The sequence below is a fragment of the Aspergillus ruber genome (assembly GCF_000600275.1).
Source record: "Aspergillus ruber CBS 135680 unplaced genomic scaffold scaffold00020, whole genome shotgun sequence".
In the NCBI taxonomy this organism is placed as follows: Eukaryota; Fungi; Ascomycota; class Eurotiomycetes; order Eurotiales; family Aspergillaceae; genus Aspergillus; species Aspergillus ruber.
The window spans coordinates 134,488-150,678 of NW_024467316.1; the positions used below are offsets into that span (position 1 = coordinate 134,488).

Consider the following 16,191-nt stretch of genomic DNA (forward strand, 5'->3'; position numbering starts at 1 on the left):
AAAAAAAAAAAAAAAAAAAAAAAAAAAAAAAAAAAAAAAAAAAAAAAAAAAAAAAAAAAAACCTTCTCTGCGCGTCACAAACTCGTGGCTGGTATATTCCGTATCTCGGCGATTTTGCTGTGGGATTCCCTGTAGAGGACCCTCGTATTCTCTCTCACCTCGTCATAATAACTCACCCCGTACGTGCTTTTGACTAGTTTACCAGTAGCATTGCGGATCAGGATTTCGGCTGTCTCTTTTTCTTTTTCTTTCAAGGTCTAGAATCCGCTCCACTTATTTCTACGCATTGCTTGTATCGAATGGGGATTGAATGGAGACTGGGGGACGATCAATGCTTGTTCTTTTTTGGGGCAGTCTCAGCCAGTCAAACCCTAGTGTGGGATCACAACCCTGGTCATAAATCCCCTGTGTGTGGATTCATGACTAAAGCGGGTTACTCACATTGTGTATAATTGCATTGCACTATTAGTAGTATTCCTGCAGTGTTCATCATCAATCCACTGCCAAGACCGCCGCCCCGGGGACCGCATGACGCCACTCCCCCACCGGCTTCCCTCCCGCGGGTCTATTATCCATCGGCCGGCCGTGTGATCCATTTTCGGGTTCCGGGGCAATGGAAGGCGATTCGCAGTCCCTCCCGTTTTTGCCAAGCCCAAGGAATGATCACTCTTGAGCTCCCCGTTCCGTCCCGACTCCTCTATATACGAGACGGTAGCTATTGTTCGAGGAAAAGCTAGCTTCTGTAAGGAACCAGGCCAAGCATCGGCCCAAGCCAAACCGGTTGACGGGGGTTGTTGCTTAACCCGACCGTCACTGCTGTCACAACGTGCTGGTAGTAATACAGTTTAATTGGTGTTCGCAACTAGACCCTGTTTTATTCGTGCACACACAATGAAAACTCTTATGCTTTCTCCCTTGGATAGCACGTATCCCACAATGACGAAGCAAACCAACCCCCCCTACCCTTTGGATTCCGGAAGAGGGTTGCCAAGAAAGCAATGGGGCGAGCCTGAGAAGGAAAATCACAGGATGGTTCGAGACACATCATCCCATGCCGAATCAAGAAGCAAAACTCGGCACCTGCAAGGAAAAGGGATCAAACCGTCGCTTGGAGATCGACTCGTTTCACTGGGACGCAAATGATGCACGGGCTAATAATGGAACACTATGAGCCATCTGCCGCAATCCCCTATGCCAATTGCAATCAATCCAGAAACAGAAAAAGTACTTGGATACACCACAGCGCCACGCTGCATCAGCCGATCTTCAGGATCTTCCGTATTGAATACAATACAGGAGTCTGGATTACGCTCTTTTTGTCTACCTTCCCAGATGGGTTGACATGCCCGAACTGTCTTTTTTTATTTTTTTATTTTTCTGTGCTTCTTTCTTTTTCTAGAGTACGCAATTAGCATTCCTGATGGACTCTGCCAAGACGGTAGATAGCTTGTGAAGTGATAGTCGGAGGCAGCATCGACATTCATATATCGACCCCGGAGCTGCCTGGACTCAGGATCAAGAGGGTCTTAAATCTGAATCACTCTCATCTGCTTTATCAATCTTCAATCTCATTCTTCCTACTGTCGTTAAATCTTATATCTCGTTTGACATTCTTCCTAAGTTGTTATTTATCCATAGCCTTGGGAACTTTTTACATCTCTACCGCCACCATGCTAGTCTCATACAGTGCTCTCTACACCGCAGAACACCGGAAGCCGACGGCTCCTACCAAGTCGGTTGCGGCACCAGCACCGGCATTCAGCCTCGACACCATCCACCACATCGAAGAAGCCCATATGATCCATCTGGGTCGCCAGGTCGATGCCAGCAAGCAGCTATTCCCCAACGAAGACCTCAACCTTCATCACGTCCCAAGCGGTGGTGTGGCTGCTCTCACCATCCCCTTTCTTGGCCAACAAGTCAACCGCACTTTGGGTCTAGGCATGGAGGGCCCTGTGACCGACTATGACATCCGTGAGCTCGAAGACCTTCACCGTGCATCCAACCTGCCCGTCTCGGTTCTTCTTTGCCCCTATGCCGACCCCAGTGCTTTGCAGATGCTGGCCGTCCGCGGATACGGAGTCGACAGCTTCCTCAACATCTACGCTCGCTCTCTAAATGATATTCCCGTCAACATGGACCAAGAGCCAGAATACACATTTGGCTTTGACACACGGGTTTCCAGAGCACCGGCCACAGAAGCCGGAATGGCAGCCTTCATCCACAACTCTGTTGCCGGCTTCATGGACGGCGGCCGTCCAGTGACATTCCTGCGCGCCGTGGCAGAGATGGCTGCCCTGCGAACCGATACAGTTCTCTACCTGGCCAAGATTGATGGCCAGATTGCAGGATGTGGTGCTATGGCTTTCATGGAGACAGAGTACGGGCGAGTTGCTCATATCTACATCGACAGCACAACACCCGCATTCCGGGGTCGTGGTGTGCAACGGGCATTGATCCGGGCGCGTGTCCTGGATGCCAAACGCTTAGGTTACAACTTTGTGACCGTCCATGCCAACCCAGGCGTTGGTACTGGGCGAAACGTCGAGAAAGAAGGCTTTAGGTTGGCCTTTACCAAGCCTATTTTCACGAAGCGACAAAACTAATTTGCTTTTGTTTCTGGTGGTTTTCTATTTTCTCTAATGATGGTTTTTGGCTTTCTCACTAATGATACCTACACCCGGCGCTTTGATGGGATTTCTTTTTTTATATATATATATTTTTTTTTACATTCTCTGTATCTGACTTCAGAGGAAGTACATGAAAGTTGCTGGCGATTTTCACCTTTTGACTCCTACGTTTTTCTCCTAGAGCATAGGTTTTTCCAAACTTTGGCGTCAAATTGTATAGATTTAGAAATGATGAACAATCGTCGTTCTATTACCAAACAAAACTGCCTTCATATTTCAAATATTTCGATTTTTCTCCCTGAAGTTAATCGTGGCGTCTGAACCGAGCATGCCATCGTAGTGGCGAAAGCAAGACAAACCAGATAATTACCCCGTAGGATAGGGTTGAGATGCGAAATTCTTCGCACACGCGAGTGCCCGAGTCTGCGTCAGTGTCAAACCTGTCTGACAAGTCACACATTCCAGATTGCATAATTACCCTGACGCCTGCTTTTGGTTGAACCAAACCCAAACCAACCAACCCCCTGTACTGTACCAGGGGTAGGCGGGTAGCGGATAATGGGTCAGTGATCCATGCATGGTCAATCAGCTGCGCTATACGGAGCAGAGCAGTGCAGATCAAGGGGGTCTGGACTTTTGGACTTTTGACGGCTTTTGGAGTGACCTTGGGGGGTCTTTTGTGATTGTGATTCTGACTCGAGAAGGCAGGATTACAGCATTAGAAACGTAGAAACAGGAAAGGCGAATAGAAATGGACTAGAGGCTTCCGGATCCAACCGACCTTCAGCCACTGTGCATAGCTGTGAACTTTAGAACTATGTACATATCCATCAAGGTTTTGTTCTTCGCGCTGTAGACAAAATTCCGAGTTTCGGAGGATGCGCTGTATGAGTCAAGAATCACATCAAGGTACAGGTGTACGGACTACATTGGATGTTGGAAGTTGAGGGAGATGTCAGAATGATGAATATAATCCCACGTCTGGCTCGCTTAGAACAAATCGTTTATGGCGATTCGCTTACAGCCGAGACGAGGACTAGCTGCACAAGCGCATGTGGCGAGAATAACATTTATTATTCGAGAGGCTGAAACGATCTTCATTTGTGTTTTTGTGTACTCCGTACAGGTAATGTTTTGAGAATTCAATGCCAGCGCCTAGTCTGGAGTAGAAGGACAAGATATTAATACTATACCCCGTACAGGGACTAATAAACGTCCACTCCATACCCCATATTCCAGAAACCGAAATATTGAATACCTGACCACAATGCCGCGTGTACATACTGTTAGTGCAGTTCCTGACAGAATCACGCAAAGACCCGCTATGGCTTGGCAGTAGATAATCAGGGTTTGATCGGCATCTTGATCAACGGCTTTCTAAATGCCAAGAATATACCCGCCAAGACCCGCCAAGCCATCCCGAAGATCGTCCGTGTGGATATGTATTACAGGTTACAAGGAGAGAGGCGATCAATACATACAGGTACGTGTTGTGGTATCGGGTTGACGTACTCTGTCAATATGGATCAAGGGGATGTCTTTTTTTTTTTTTTTTTTTTTTTTTTTTTTTTTTTTGGTTCCTGGCGGCAGATTCATTGAAGATGTCATGGCTTTGGAATTAGATTATTGTTTTAAATATGCGCTACTCTCCTCTTTTTCCCTCTTTGATAGATGTCAATTTCAATGTCAACTCCAAGTGTCTGAGTTCCTTCCTTTTTTTTTTTTTTTTATTTCTATTTTTCTCTTTGCTTTAATCCGTCAGTCGTTACTTTCCTAGAGTATACTAGGGCCCAAAATTCAATATGAGCGCAGGCGCACAACAACAAAATCTCTTCCAACCTCTTCAAAAACCTCTTCATGACCAGAACCATGACCCTATCCCCCCTGGTTCCTCGGGCTCAGGCTCGACAGTGGCCGCCTCAGAAGCCTCGAACGATAGTACCTCGTCGCTTGTCGTGGTAGACTGGGATGGCCCGGATGACCCTGAGAAGCCGTTGAACTGGTCGCGCGCTAAGAAGAGGGCCATCATTAGTTCTGTTTGTCTAATGCGGTTTACTACGTATGTTCTTTCTTCTAGCAAAGTAAAGGTAGAGTAGCTAACATTACTACTAGTCCGTTGGCTTCGTCGATGATGGCCCCGGCCCTACTCCAGATTGGTGACGAGTTTTCGGGTACTTCAGAGATGTTGATTACGTTTTCTGTCTCTATTTATGTGAGTACCCTTTTAGAACATCTTTGCCAGCAAGTGCTAATCAGAACATAGATTATTGGTTTCGGTATCGGTCCTCTCATCCTCGCCCCTCTCTCCGAAATCTATGGACGCAACCTCATCTACAATGCTGGAAATGTCCTCTTCACCCTCTTCACGGCTCTTTGTGGAGTTTCTCCCAATGCGACTGCGCTTTTGATCTTCCGTCTGCTTGCTGGTGTCTTTGGTGGTGCCCCGTTGACCAATGGCGGTGGTACAATTTCGGATCTTGTTCCTGTTAGCGAGCGTGGACTGTACGTATCTTTTCTCCTGTTTTTTTTTTTTTTTTTTTTATATGTCACTGACGCTTTGTAGCATCATGAGTATCTTCAGCTTGAGTATGCTTATCGCACCCGTCGTTGGCCCCATTGCTGGTGGTTTCCTCTCCCAAGCCGCGAACTGGAGATGGATCTTCTGGCTGTTGACCATCCTGAGCGGCTTCACCACCATTGTCTGCTTTACTTTCCTCCGCGAAACCTACGGACCCGTTCTCCTTGAGAAAAAGGCAGCCCGCATGCGCAAAGAAACCGGCAACCCCAACATCCAATCCGCCAACAAGTCTCCGCTTCCTTTGAGCCAGCTCTTCCGCCAGGTAATCAGCCGCCCTATCGAGTTCTTGTACAAGAGTCCTGTCAGTATCGTAATGGCGCTGTACATGGGCTTGGTCTACGGTATCATCTATCTCCTGTTCACATCGTTCACGCAAGTCTTCGAGAACACCTACGGATTCAGCCAGGGTATCGCCGGTCTTTGCTACGTGGGATTGGGTCTTGGTTGCGCCACACAGTTGTTTTCGGGTCACTACAGTGACAAGATCTACGTGCGACTCTCGCAGCGCAACGGTATTGAACGCCCGGAATATCGTCTACTCCTTCTGATCCCCGCCGCTCTCTCCCTCCCGGTTGGACTTGTGATTTACGGCTGGACCGCATACTACAAGATCCACTGGATCGTTCCCATCATCGGTACCTTTTTCATTGGTGTCGGCTTCTCAGGATCCATGACCTCCGTTCAAACATACCTCGTCGACGCCTTCAGCGCATACTCCGCCAGCGCCCTTGCAGCCAACAACGTCGTCCGCAGTATCGCTGGTGGTGTGGTCCCTCTCGCAGGACCAAGCATGTACGACAAGCTCGGACTGGGATGGGGCAATACCCTTCTGGGATTGATGGCTCTTGTTTTCGGATTGACCCCGATGTACTTCTACCGGTACGGTGGAAGCAAGCAGGAGAAGAACGAGAAGGAGATACCCGTTTGAATTCTGTCTGTCTTTTTTCGATCTTCTTTTTTTCTGTTGTTCCATTCATCACACTCTGTGTTTCCTCTTGCCTTCAAGTCTTCGTTTCTTCGTTTCGCTCACTACATTTTTTTTCTTTTTTCTGTCTGCATTGACTGGTTCGTTTTGGAAGTGTACCACTATCCTGCATCATCGGTGTACTTGTATATATTTTGGCTTTCACTTTTTGCATTTCTTTCTGTCTATATAGATCTAGAGCGGACATAAAAATGGGCGGTTTGTTTTCTTCTCAAGATTGTGTTTGCGCGTACTCCTAACTGTACCGTTCTTGGAGAAATCACAGCAGCTCCAGCTCTAGTCCTTGCTAACTGTTAGTTAAATAATATTGAATACAATAGCACTTTATGTTGAATTTTTACCGTGCCTATTCTGTATGCGAGAGCCGTTGCATTACATTGCATTGCCTTGAATTTGACACGCCATTAGATGTTGAACAGTAGTGCTCGTGCCTCCGGGAAGCGGTGGGTTTAAAAGCGGAGGCACGAGTAATGTACGAGTACGTGCTCAGTGGAATATAACAGGTCATTTAACGGTGCCTGATTCATGTGGGATTCGCCATGGCGGCAATGTGCATCGATAGTTTCACCTTATCTCTGTATGGAATACATTTGTCATTAACTATGATACACAACTATGCTACATACACAACTGAATCAGAACATACCATAGTTAATACTCTACGCAAAAGGATAACATAAGTTTTCGCGGTACGTTATCTGAACGTGGACTCGCCACACTACAACACAATCGCAAAGATCTTCTTTTTTCCGCTGATCCTAACCACCGAAAATAATTCTGCTTGATGGACATCGGTGTCGACTCGTGTCGCTTCGACGTCGACGTCGATCATACTAAGTTATATATATGCATGCACGCACTCTTGGCTAACGTCATGCCAAGAATTGCTATGGTGGGTTTATGCAGAGTGCCGGATCTACTCCCGGGTTGTTGGCGCGGCCAATCAATAGGTGGAGATGGGGATTGCGAGTACGCGGCTGTACTTGTATAAATAATATGTGAGATATAAATAGTTCGAGGGCTTTGATGTGCATGTGCTTATGAGTATGATCACACGGTCGTGTCCGCATGTTCTTGTAGCCATGACCGCAAGTTGGCCATTACTGCCAGGTTGGTTATTTGGTTTGTGACTGTAAAGCTAGTTTATGCATTATCACAGCTGCTAGTTATGCATACTTTTATGTAGTTTCTGGCGCTATCAGTCCATGAACTTAGAGTCCGCATGACATGTAGATGGGCTTATCCGAGCAAAACTGAACTGAAAGGGCGCCGCTCAATTGCTTCTCTGGCGGTCACATCGACTTGTCTTTCTCCCACCTTGGGCGGGATATAGAGACAAGGTGGGCACCGGTTCTTTCTTGAAAAGAAGGTCCGGTATAGGACTCAAAAGGCAAGAAGGGCAAAGGAAAAGGGAGGGGCATCATCGTATTCGGTCCAAATGATGAAGTGCCAACTGCTTTAGCTGTTGAGGAGCATGATCTCTTATCTCTGTTAAATGGTGGCTAAGTTAATTTTGATGAGCCTTGTCAGTGCCCTATATCTGCAAACTTATCAACCCACTAATTGCTCTTATGGTAGTTCTCGAGCAGTGGGTGCGGACTAACAGACATGGCTAGTAATGGATTCGACTTGGAGAAAGTCGTGTAATAAAAAATCTGACTCGTACGACGCTGTGAAGTCCATTCTGTAACCTCAAGTAAGGAAGTGCATGTCTGTTTCGCCTTTAATAACCTTGTCTTTAGTCTTATGCTTCGCGTGGTGCGAGCTTCGATCCATATAAATGGTGAGAAATGTGTGGGGGCAAGTGTTTAAAGGAATAGACGAAAGTCGATAGATGTACGAGAGTGTGCAAAAGTTGTATTTATCTTCCTAGCCTTGATTGCCCCGTCAAATGTATCGAGGGTCCTTACACACAAAGCCACGAATTGAGAGGCACCAATTAAGCTGGTCTAATGGCTGTGGCCTGTATACTGCTGCCATTCACAGATTGAGCCTCTAATAAGGAAGGCTTTTTTAAAATTGAGATATTGGGAAACAGAACCCAAATGTTGGCTATACTGCAATTGAGAGAAATGTCAGTGTCCGTAATAAGGCTTTGGTAAACCTTAGTTACCCACCAAGGATACCGGTAAGGCAAACGGGTCAAGCGCGCGCCCCCTGAGCCTCATCAGACAATCCATGCACCATGCTAGCGTTAACGGAGAAAGCTTTTTTTTCGCGGGTGATCGTCCCTGCGATATCTCCTGGGGATATAGCAGGTTCTGTCCGAGGTTTTCGTACGTTTTCTGTCTTTGGTTGCTTGAAAACCAGTGTCTCTGCTTTCTAAGCCATCGGATTTGCCTGATGCATCGACATGTTGAATAGCCCCAAAGATAGGTGTTTTATGGCCCATGAATAGCTAAAGGAAGTTGGAGGGGCTGTACAATGGAACCAGCCACCCTAGTTGGTGCTACGTTCGTTATAAAAGACGTAATTTCCTGATAGAAGGATACTGTGAAGAAGTATTTGACAAGGTTGTTCTCGACGTTTAAATGCTAATGATGACCAATGAGAGTCGGTATGCTGAGGCAGCAGGATGTTGAAACTTCAGGTGTCTTCCTTCAATAGGCACTAGTAAGCTGCTTGAACTAAATAGTCATTCAACGTTCTGACTTACAGGATGCTATTATCCTTACTGCTAGGCCTCGACCGGGGTCTAGGAATCCAGAATTTCCGACCCGATTTAATCTTGAGTGGGATACAAGCTATTGACAATGCTCAACATATGCGCGTATTATTCGGACATGTGTCGAGCCTGAACCATGGGTATTGTCTGCTGTGGGCTAAGGCACACTCTATCAGATTGGGTATCATTTCAAGTGTTATATGCATGTAAATATCTTTTTATTTACTCATTGCATGGCACAACGCACGCGACTAGCCGAGAACCATTTGTTTTGGGATGTTACAGTATCTTGTTCGATTGCAATAAGCTCACAGCCGAAAGGTGACAGCAATCTCCGCGGACACCAAGTGGACCAGAAGTTGACTCGAATAAAGCTTGAGCTTAAGCTTGATTTCAATTAACTCACGACATATTCGGATATTCTATCACGGAGATATAGCCTATAACTTTATGCGACACGTAGGGCAGATTGCAACGACTGTTCTCATTTCAACAACCCATACATAATATCGTAAAGCAAAATCACAACGCAAAGAAACAAAACCAAGAAACAGCTTCATCCATGATAAACCCCATCATCACCAACCAAGCTCTCAATCTCCTCAAAACCAATTGTGCCCACGGTCAATGCAACACCATCCGGGTTTGCACACTCCCCAGCAACTCTCACGCTTCGCAATCCCTCAATACCCTCCCCCTCAATCTCCACAAGCAGCAACGTCTGATCTGTAGCGGTCCGCTCATCTGCAATGTAAAAGTACGTCTCACTAAGCAGAGTACCGGAGGCATTCGCACGCAGACATCCGGCAACTTGCTGCACGGTCATTCCGACGAAAGGCGAGATAAAGGACTCAGTGACTGGGGTCTGAGTGGCGGAGTCGAGAGTGTAGGTCTCCCAGTCGGATTTGCTAATCGTGGAGAGGAAAATGAGAGCTGGCTCGCAGTCGGGGTCGTTGTCGTAGGTGTTGGTCAGGATTGCGGAAAGAATCTGTTTTTGTCAGCTTGTGCTATCTCCATGAGGTGCATAACATGTGAATCTTACAGCAGACGGAATATTCGCCGTGCAAATGACGCTGACAAGTGGTTCACCCATTTCGCAGTTTTTTTTTCGCGTGTGGTACAGCGAGTTTTCTTGACTGTCAGATAGAGAGAAGTTGGGAGGAGGGAGAGTTGTAGAAACTCAGCGGGCAAGCCTTGTAAAAGGAGAAATTCGGCTGCCTATGGTGGTGAATGTGTGTACTCGTTGAGACGAAAAAGCGTTGTGTTCCTGTATTCACTGGTCACCTGATTGAATTTACATAGTATGGTAGTGACTGGTATCACATGATCTCATTTTTTCGATAAAAGCTCGGTATAGTTGAAGCGCCTCAATGGTTGTATTCATTGTTATACATGGCAGTACCGTGGCTGATATCAGCACCAACGGTTACACTCTGGTTTCACATTTCTCTCCGAGTGTCCCACGACTTGCGATGCTGTTCTATACATAAGCCCCAGAACATGTTATTGTTACTCGATAAATGGTCTTACCGGGGTACGGATATCGAATGTAAGAAGTAATTAGGGCTATGAATATTTTCCTATTCGTCAGAGCAGTCGAAGAGGCTATCCTATCCTTGACTTGCCCTGAGTCCTATCGAATAAACTCGATTCTTGGGCTCACACCAGAAGTAAGCTTACACGGAGCATAATAGTGGGAAATGAGCAAGTAGGTATTGAATAGAAGAAGCCATGTCTATATAAGACACGATAAAATGGCCTCGTAGCAATGATATTCAGAATATTCAGTTGGCCTAGTCCACTCCAATTAGCACTTCCAAGATGAAGTTCTTTTCCATCTTCTCCATCTTTTTCCTTGTCTCCAGCGTTACGGCCGCCAACTTTGCCTGGGACTGCACCAAAAGTCTCGGGACATGCCAGAACTACTGTTACGCCGCGAAATGCGGCCGTATGGGCCGCAGGAGATTCACCTACGATAGCAATGCAAACGCCAGACCGGGACGTCGAAAGGCTTCTGGATGTAAACGAAACCCTTGCAATGATAAGAAACTGAAATTTGGGAAGTTTGGAAATTCGTGTGATGAGTTTCCGTTTGCGAGTGTTAAGGAGGGTGGGAGGAATGCGCATCTGAGGTGTGTTAACATAAACGAGAATAGGAGTGAGTTTTCCTGTTGCTTTTGAGGTTTTAGATATTGAGGTTAATGGGTACAGGTGAGGGAGGGCAACTCAGTGGCTTCTATAAGAAGATCAAGAATGGCGACAAGTTCGGTATTACAATAAAAAATTACAGAAGAGCGTGAGTAGCCAAGGCGAACCTCAGTTTTCTCCTCAGTACTGACAGTCCCTTTTTTTTTTTTTTCTTTCTTCAGCTCATATTGTGCCGCCAAGCCAAAGTGTCGAAATGACGGCGGCCAGTTCAAGTTGAAGAATGGCAAGTTCGCTCCATCCAGACAAGGCCTCAACAGCACGGAGGAGTTTGACCTCGATAATGAGGACTATTTTGTTCTCGATGAGGCCATCAACGGCGAAGAAATGGAGCCGCTTCCGCTGAGACAGGTGGAGACTGATGACGGCGAGATTCATCTTATTATTGCTGATGACCTGGATGACCCGATTAGTGTTGGGCATGAGATCTGGAGTGAGAGTGCGAATGGGACTGTGCGGGTTGTACGGGAGATATTCGAGTAAATGGTATCTTGGTACGATCTTTGCAGTTGCTCTGAAATGACTCTCTGAATGGATTCATGAAATTGGATTCATGGTTGAGAGGATCTAGCTATGGTTAAGGCTTATCCACTTCAATAAGCTACTTTCAGGCCAATTAAGGGATGTCTTCATGTGTAATCTGGAATCGAACCTTGAATTTGTTGTGTCATACAGTCAATTAAGCCTACTCTCCTAGAACCAAGTCTCAATGTATGCTAGGGGGTAAGCCTGTTTAAATGTAGACAAATAAGAATCATTCGATGGTATTTGGCTTCTGGTACTTTGCCTCAGAGTCCGTCCCTACTCTCGTAGTGATTTCAGAGCGATGTGAATAAGTTCTCATTTTTTTGACCGCTTACAAAGCGCCATTATGAATTCCAAAGTGATATAAATTATCTCGCTTAGTGAGGAATTTACCAATGCGCTTCTGTTGAACAGCATCATCAGCCCATAACAATATTGGTAAAACTATTTGACGTTTGAAACTTTTCCCATCAACTCAGGTTGCAATTAAGCGCTCTTCGCGCAGTTTGCACTTCAGAGAGTGAAAGAAGAGCAAGAAAGAGACAAGACATATGAAATGGTTCAAAATGGGTTCCAGGCTTCTTCAACAACTGATGCAAGTTTATGCAAGCCTTGAAAGCCTTGGTATTTCTGCTATACTTTTGACTAAGAAGGATAGCGGCGATCAACTCTTAATGATGACATTTTCTTCCAATCAGATCTCCGCAATCTTGGGTGGAATAAATAGCCGCTTCCTTTCAGTGTCGCAGACCTCCATAGCTGAGCGCCTGGGCCCATTGTAACGGCTCAGCCCAGCACCTTCATCAGCAAACATCATCAACACGGCAAACAATGCCATGGAAGCAACCAAGGCAAACAAGCTGCTTAGCGAGACCACACACAACCATATAGGACTTCTTCATGTAAATAGATTTGCCTCTTCTCTTTTCTTCTCCAGATTCGATATTCTAGTCGATGGCTACACTGGTTTAGATAGAAATATCATTTCATTAGTATCTACTGGTCCGAGCTCGTGACATAGGGCACCTTCCCATTTACTGGGCGCCTAACAAGCAACAAGGTTACCAATGATATGTTTCTTATCTAGGCAAAGCGCCATCAATTCCATTTTTAATTGTTTTAGCAGTTACCTGACAATCGGGTATTTGGACCAGATGAATTGCCAGCTCATAGTCAGGAATAGCCAGTAATGTCTAAAGCAAACTGGCCTATGAAGTATCTAAGTTTCGGAAGCTGTGATATCTCCTAGAAACATTAGTAGCTAACCTGTCTCCCGAGGCGCGGCCCACCAGCCATAAGAATGTGCTAGGCTTAGTGCCTCATATCAGCTGGCGGCAAGAACTAACATTCTCATTTGCTATTAGGAAAGGAATTAGGAGTTAGGCCAATTCATTTCTACTTAGTGCCTGAAACAGCAGCGCAAGTCGATTTAAGCCGGGCCTAGCCTGATAGCATAGGCCTTCCATTAGACACGGCCTGAGTCCGATTGGACATAGCGTCTGTAGAATGACTGTGCCACAGTGAATTTTAGCGCCAAAGTATAGTATATCGTCTTACATCCATTCATGCTGTCCTTGTAAAGTTGGAAGTGTCAGGCTTATCCTTGTCTGGACTGGTCGACATCCTGCTATATCTAAGGATTGGCATTAGTGTCTCCATCTTCCAGGTGGTTACCGGACGGATCACCAACTACGCCGTGTTCCTGGCGCAGTGGTTCAAATCAATAGACCGTCTTAAGCGCTGTGCCTGTGAGGCTAACTGTGCCGCAATCACTGTAGGGCTCGGATAAAATGCCATTACAACAATCAACTCAAGGCGAATGACTCTGAGGCCAGTGCATAGATCCTGCGGAATATTTGGACAGAAACACTAAACCAATTGATTTCATCACATCGGTCTACTTCATTGGCAAATCAGTGGATGATAATACTTCTGCTGATTTGCACATTTGCCTTGTTCACGCCCAGTTTTACTTTGTCCGCCCTTGCCAAGGTGCTCTCGCATTACCAATCAATCATTGGTTATAGAGCTGTAATAAAAGATAAATCCAAGTGCAATGGAGTAGGAAAGTCTTAAGTCACAGTTGGAATGACGTTCATCGTCTTCCGCATCTTAGACTCACTGGGTTTGCAGCCTCGTAGAGCTACCAGTTTCTATGTAGAGACGCCCACACAGTATGCGTAGTTCGGCCAGAGCCCAGAGCAGTCGCCATTTAGGGCCGGATTCCACTTGTAAAGTTCGTCGATCGTGATTCCAGCATTGTCAGCCATGTCGGCGCAGTAGATGCCTGGAGGCGAGAAAAAGAAGTATCAGCTATGAGTGGATGAGTCGGGTACTAAGATGATGCTTACCATCTTTCTGCATTACCCAACTGTTGCAATTTCCCGCGACGCCGGATTGAGTAGGGCCTGGGGGAGCACCGCTCAATGTGGGTGTTGATGAGGCGGGTGTGGAGCTAGGTGCTGTCATAGACCCCCCTTTGACACAGTAACTAGAGAAGAAGATGTAAACAAATGAGCTCAGAAGAGGACTGGTGCACTCTACTTACGCGGTGTCAAGCAGAAGATTAGAGCAGATTGAGTTAATCTGAGGGTTCCAAGCTCGCAATTCACCGAAGGAGACTCCATAGATGGCCTCAAGTTTCGCGCAATCGTCGCCTTCTTCAACGGTATGCCTAAAGGATCTGAGTTAGTAATAACTGAAATCATGGTTTGTTGGATCCAAAGCGCACCAGGAGTAGCATTTGGAAGTCGATCCAGTGGGAGTTGGACCGGGTGCTGTAATGTAGGTTGATGTGGTCATGTTCGAACCTGTTGTAGCATTCCAATTCTGCATGGGAAAGACACAGTACTCAATACCGGGTGACAAAAAGGAGCACCCTTTACCGGCTGATGGATTGATGGCCAAAAAGAGATCAACACTGATTGAGTACTTGAGCGAGATCTGCTCACAGGTGTCTCCAGCAGAGACCTTGTGGTATTTTCCACACTTGTCAGTGGTCCCGCCGGCAGTAGTACTGTCAGGAGAGACTGTCGCTGTGGCGTATTGGTTTGTCTTGGTAGCAGTCGCCCCTGCAATGGTTGTGGGTGTGTACTGCGTCCCAGATGGACCAATACAAATATTGTTGTTAATGATGAGGTTCGAGCATGCGCTGTTCAGTGTGGGATTGTATTTGAGCAGGTCTGTCACTGAGATTTGCTGGGAGGATGCAATGGAGGAGCAGGTGTCACCATCCTGTACTTTGTAGACATTACATTTCCTGGGAAGACACCTAAGCGAGGCTCTTGTCAGCACATGGGACCGTATTTATCAGTTATTACATACAAGACCTGGTCCACGAGCAGGTTCGTCCCGTCTGGAAATATGTCGTTCAGGATCTTCAACGTTCCGGTGGAGACTCCTTGGGCCTCAGCAATGGCTTGAATATTGTCGCCCGACTTCACAGTGTAGTAGTTCTCTGATAAACAAGTTGCATTGTCCGGATTGGAGTGATCAACACCGGGAATAGATGTCATGTTGGTCGCCGGGGGTTGCACCTCAGTGGGCAGTGCGCCTGTGCCACAAGTCTTCTGAATCTCAGCCCAGTCAATGGCAAGTTTCGTATTGTAGTTGGAGTAGGCTGTATCCTGCATTTGCTTAATCAGAGCAAGAAGACAAGTAGAGCACAAGCGGTCTTTTGAGAGTGAGGTCAATGGCATGTCAGCATCTCCCAGAGACTCCTGAATGTCCCCAATCTCATCTGTATTATCAATGTTATCAATAGTTCCAGACTGAGATTGCAATACTTACTGGTGCAATATTCTCCATTAGTCTCATCTTTCAGACAGGTGCGATTGTAGGTGGCCCAGATAATATCACCTACCCAGAAGGCTGGGATGCCATCCCATGGCTGGGGATCATTTGCACACGCTTTATGGACACTATCATGGTATTCTGATAGTGATGAGCCACATGAAGCAGCACATAGCGCATCCTGTAATGTGTTGTTGCCAATGGGCCCATAGTAGTCAATCGCGGCCAAAGATTGCAGATATGGGTCGCAATTCAGTGCACCCTTAAGCGCCTCAGTGCAGCCATTAGACAAGGTTGCTGTTGAATTGAGGCCGTACTTGTAGATCTGGATCTCTGCTGCCACGGGAGCAGCTACCAAGGCCACAAATCTCAGTAGAGACGACTTCATGGCTTCTACCAGGTATACAAGATGAACAAGTAGAAGGTGGTTGGAGTGACACCAAGATCAGCCTTTCAATCCCAAGAAGAAATCTAGTAGTAAGCCTTTGAATCCCACTGATGAACATCCTTCTATGTCAGCTGTTAAGTATAACGCCTCGGTGCGAGTCTCTAATGGAGGATTCTGAAGTTCCTGGCATGTCGGAGTACTACCTGCATTTCCCCGAAATGAACTCAGACCCACCGGAAACTAAAACTTAAGTCGACTCCATTATACAGACTAAAATAGGTGATGTAACAATACGAGCCTTTCAGCTCCATTGGAAGCGAACCTAAAAGGTCCCTGCCAAGAATAATGTCTCAGAAACATAAATCAAATGCACAGGGTACCACTGCTTGTCACTACCCATCAAATTGTTTATGAAGTGTGCAT

The 16,191-nt window shown here is 46.3% G+C and overlaps 5 protein-coding genes across 5 annotated transcripts; 3 read left to right on the plus strand and 2 right to left on the minus strand.

The window, feature by feature from the left end:
* Positions 1–1,796: 1,796 nt before the first annotated feature.
* Positions 1,797–2,606, plus strand: EURHEDRAFT_516580 (GNAT family N-acetyltransferase; the record flags this gene model as incomplete). The annotated part of the gene is made up of 1 exon (XM_040786489.1): positions 1,797–2,606. The coding sequence occupies one exon, from the start codon at positions 1,797–1,799 to the stop codon at positions 2,604–2,606; it is 810 nt and encodes a 269-aa protein (XP_040637320.1).
* A 1,826-nt stretch (positions 2,607–4,432) lies between these two features.
* Positions 4,433–6,136, plus strand: EURHEDRAFT_459696 (MFS transporter; the record flags this gene model as incomplete). Its single annotated transcript, XM_040784603.1, has 4 exons — positions 4,433–4,689; positions 4,743–4,842; positions 4,894–5,132; positions 5,194–6,136. The coding sequence occupies 4 exons, from the start codon at positions 4,433–4,435 to the stop codon at positions 6,134–6,136; spliced, it is 1,539 nt and encodes a 512-aa protein (XP_040637321.1).
* A 3,085-nt stretch (positions 6,137–9,221) lies between these two features.
* Positions 9,222–10,106, minus strand: EURHEDRAFT_414042 (uncharacterized protein). The gene is made up of 2 exons (XM_040782319.1): positions 9,901–10,106; positions 9,222–9,846 (listed from the first exon to the last, which is right to left on the minus strand). The coding sequence occupies exons 1-2, from the start codon at positions 9,949–9,951 to the stop codon at positions 9,415–9,417; spliced, it is 483 nt and encodes a 160-aa protein (XP_040637322.1). The 5' UTR covers positions 9,952–10,106; the 3' UTR covers positions 9,222–9,414.
* Positions 10,107–10,679: 573 nt separating this feature from the next.
* EURHEDRAFT_516582 (uncharacterized protein) lies at positions 10,680–11,546 on the plus strand (the record flags this gene model as incomplete). The annotated part of the gene is made up of 3 exons (XM_040786490.1): positions 10,680–11,016; positions 11,070–11,154; positions 11,228–11,546. 3 exons carry the CDS (start codon positions 10,680–10,682, stop codon positions 11,544–11,546), a joined length of 741 nt encoding a protein of 246 aa, XP_040637323.1.
* A 2,156-nt stretch (positions 11,547–13,702) lies between these two features.
* Positions 13,703–15,768, minus strand: EURHEDRAFT_541346 (LysM domain protein; the record flags this gene model as incomplete). Its single annotated transcript, XM_040787392.1, has 6 exons — positions 13,703–13,875; positions 13,940–14,079; positions 14,137–14,262; positions 14,320–14,859; positions 14,913–15,327; positions 15,378–15,768. 6 exons carry the CDS (start codon positions 15,766–15,768, stop codon positions 13,742–13,744), a joined length of 1,746 nt encoding a protein of 581 aa, XP_040637324.1. The 3' UTR covers positions 13,703–13,741.
* Positions 15,769–16,191: the final 423 nt, after the last annotated feature.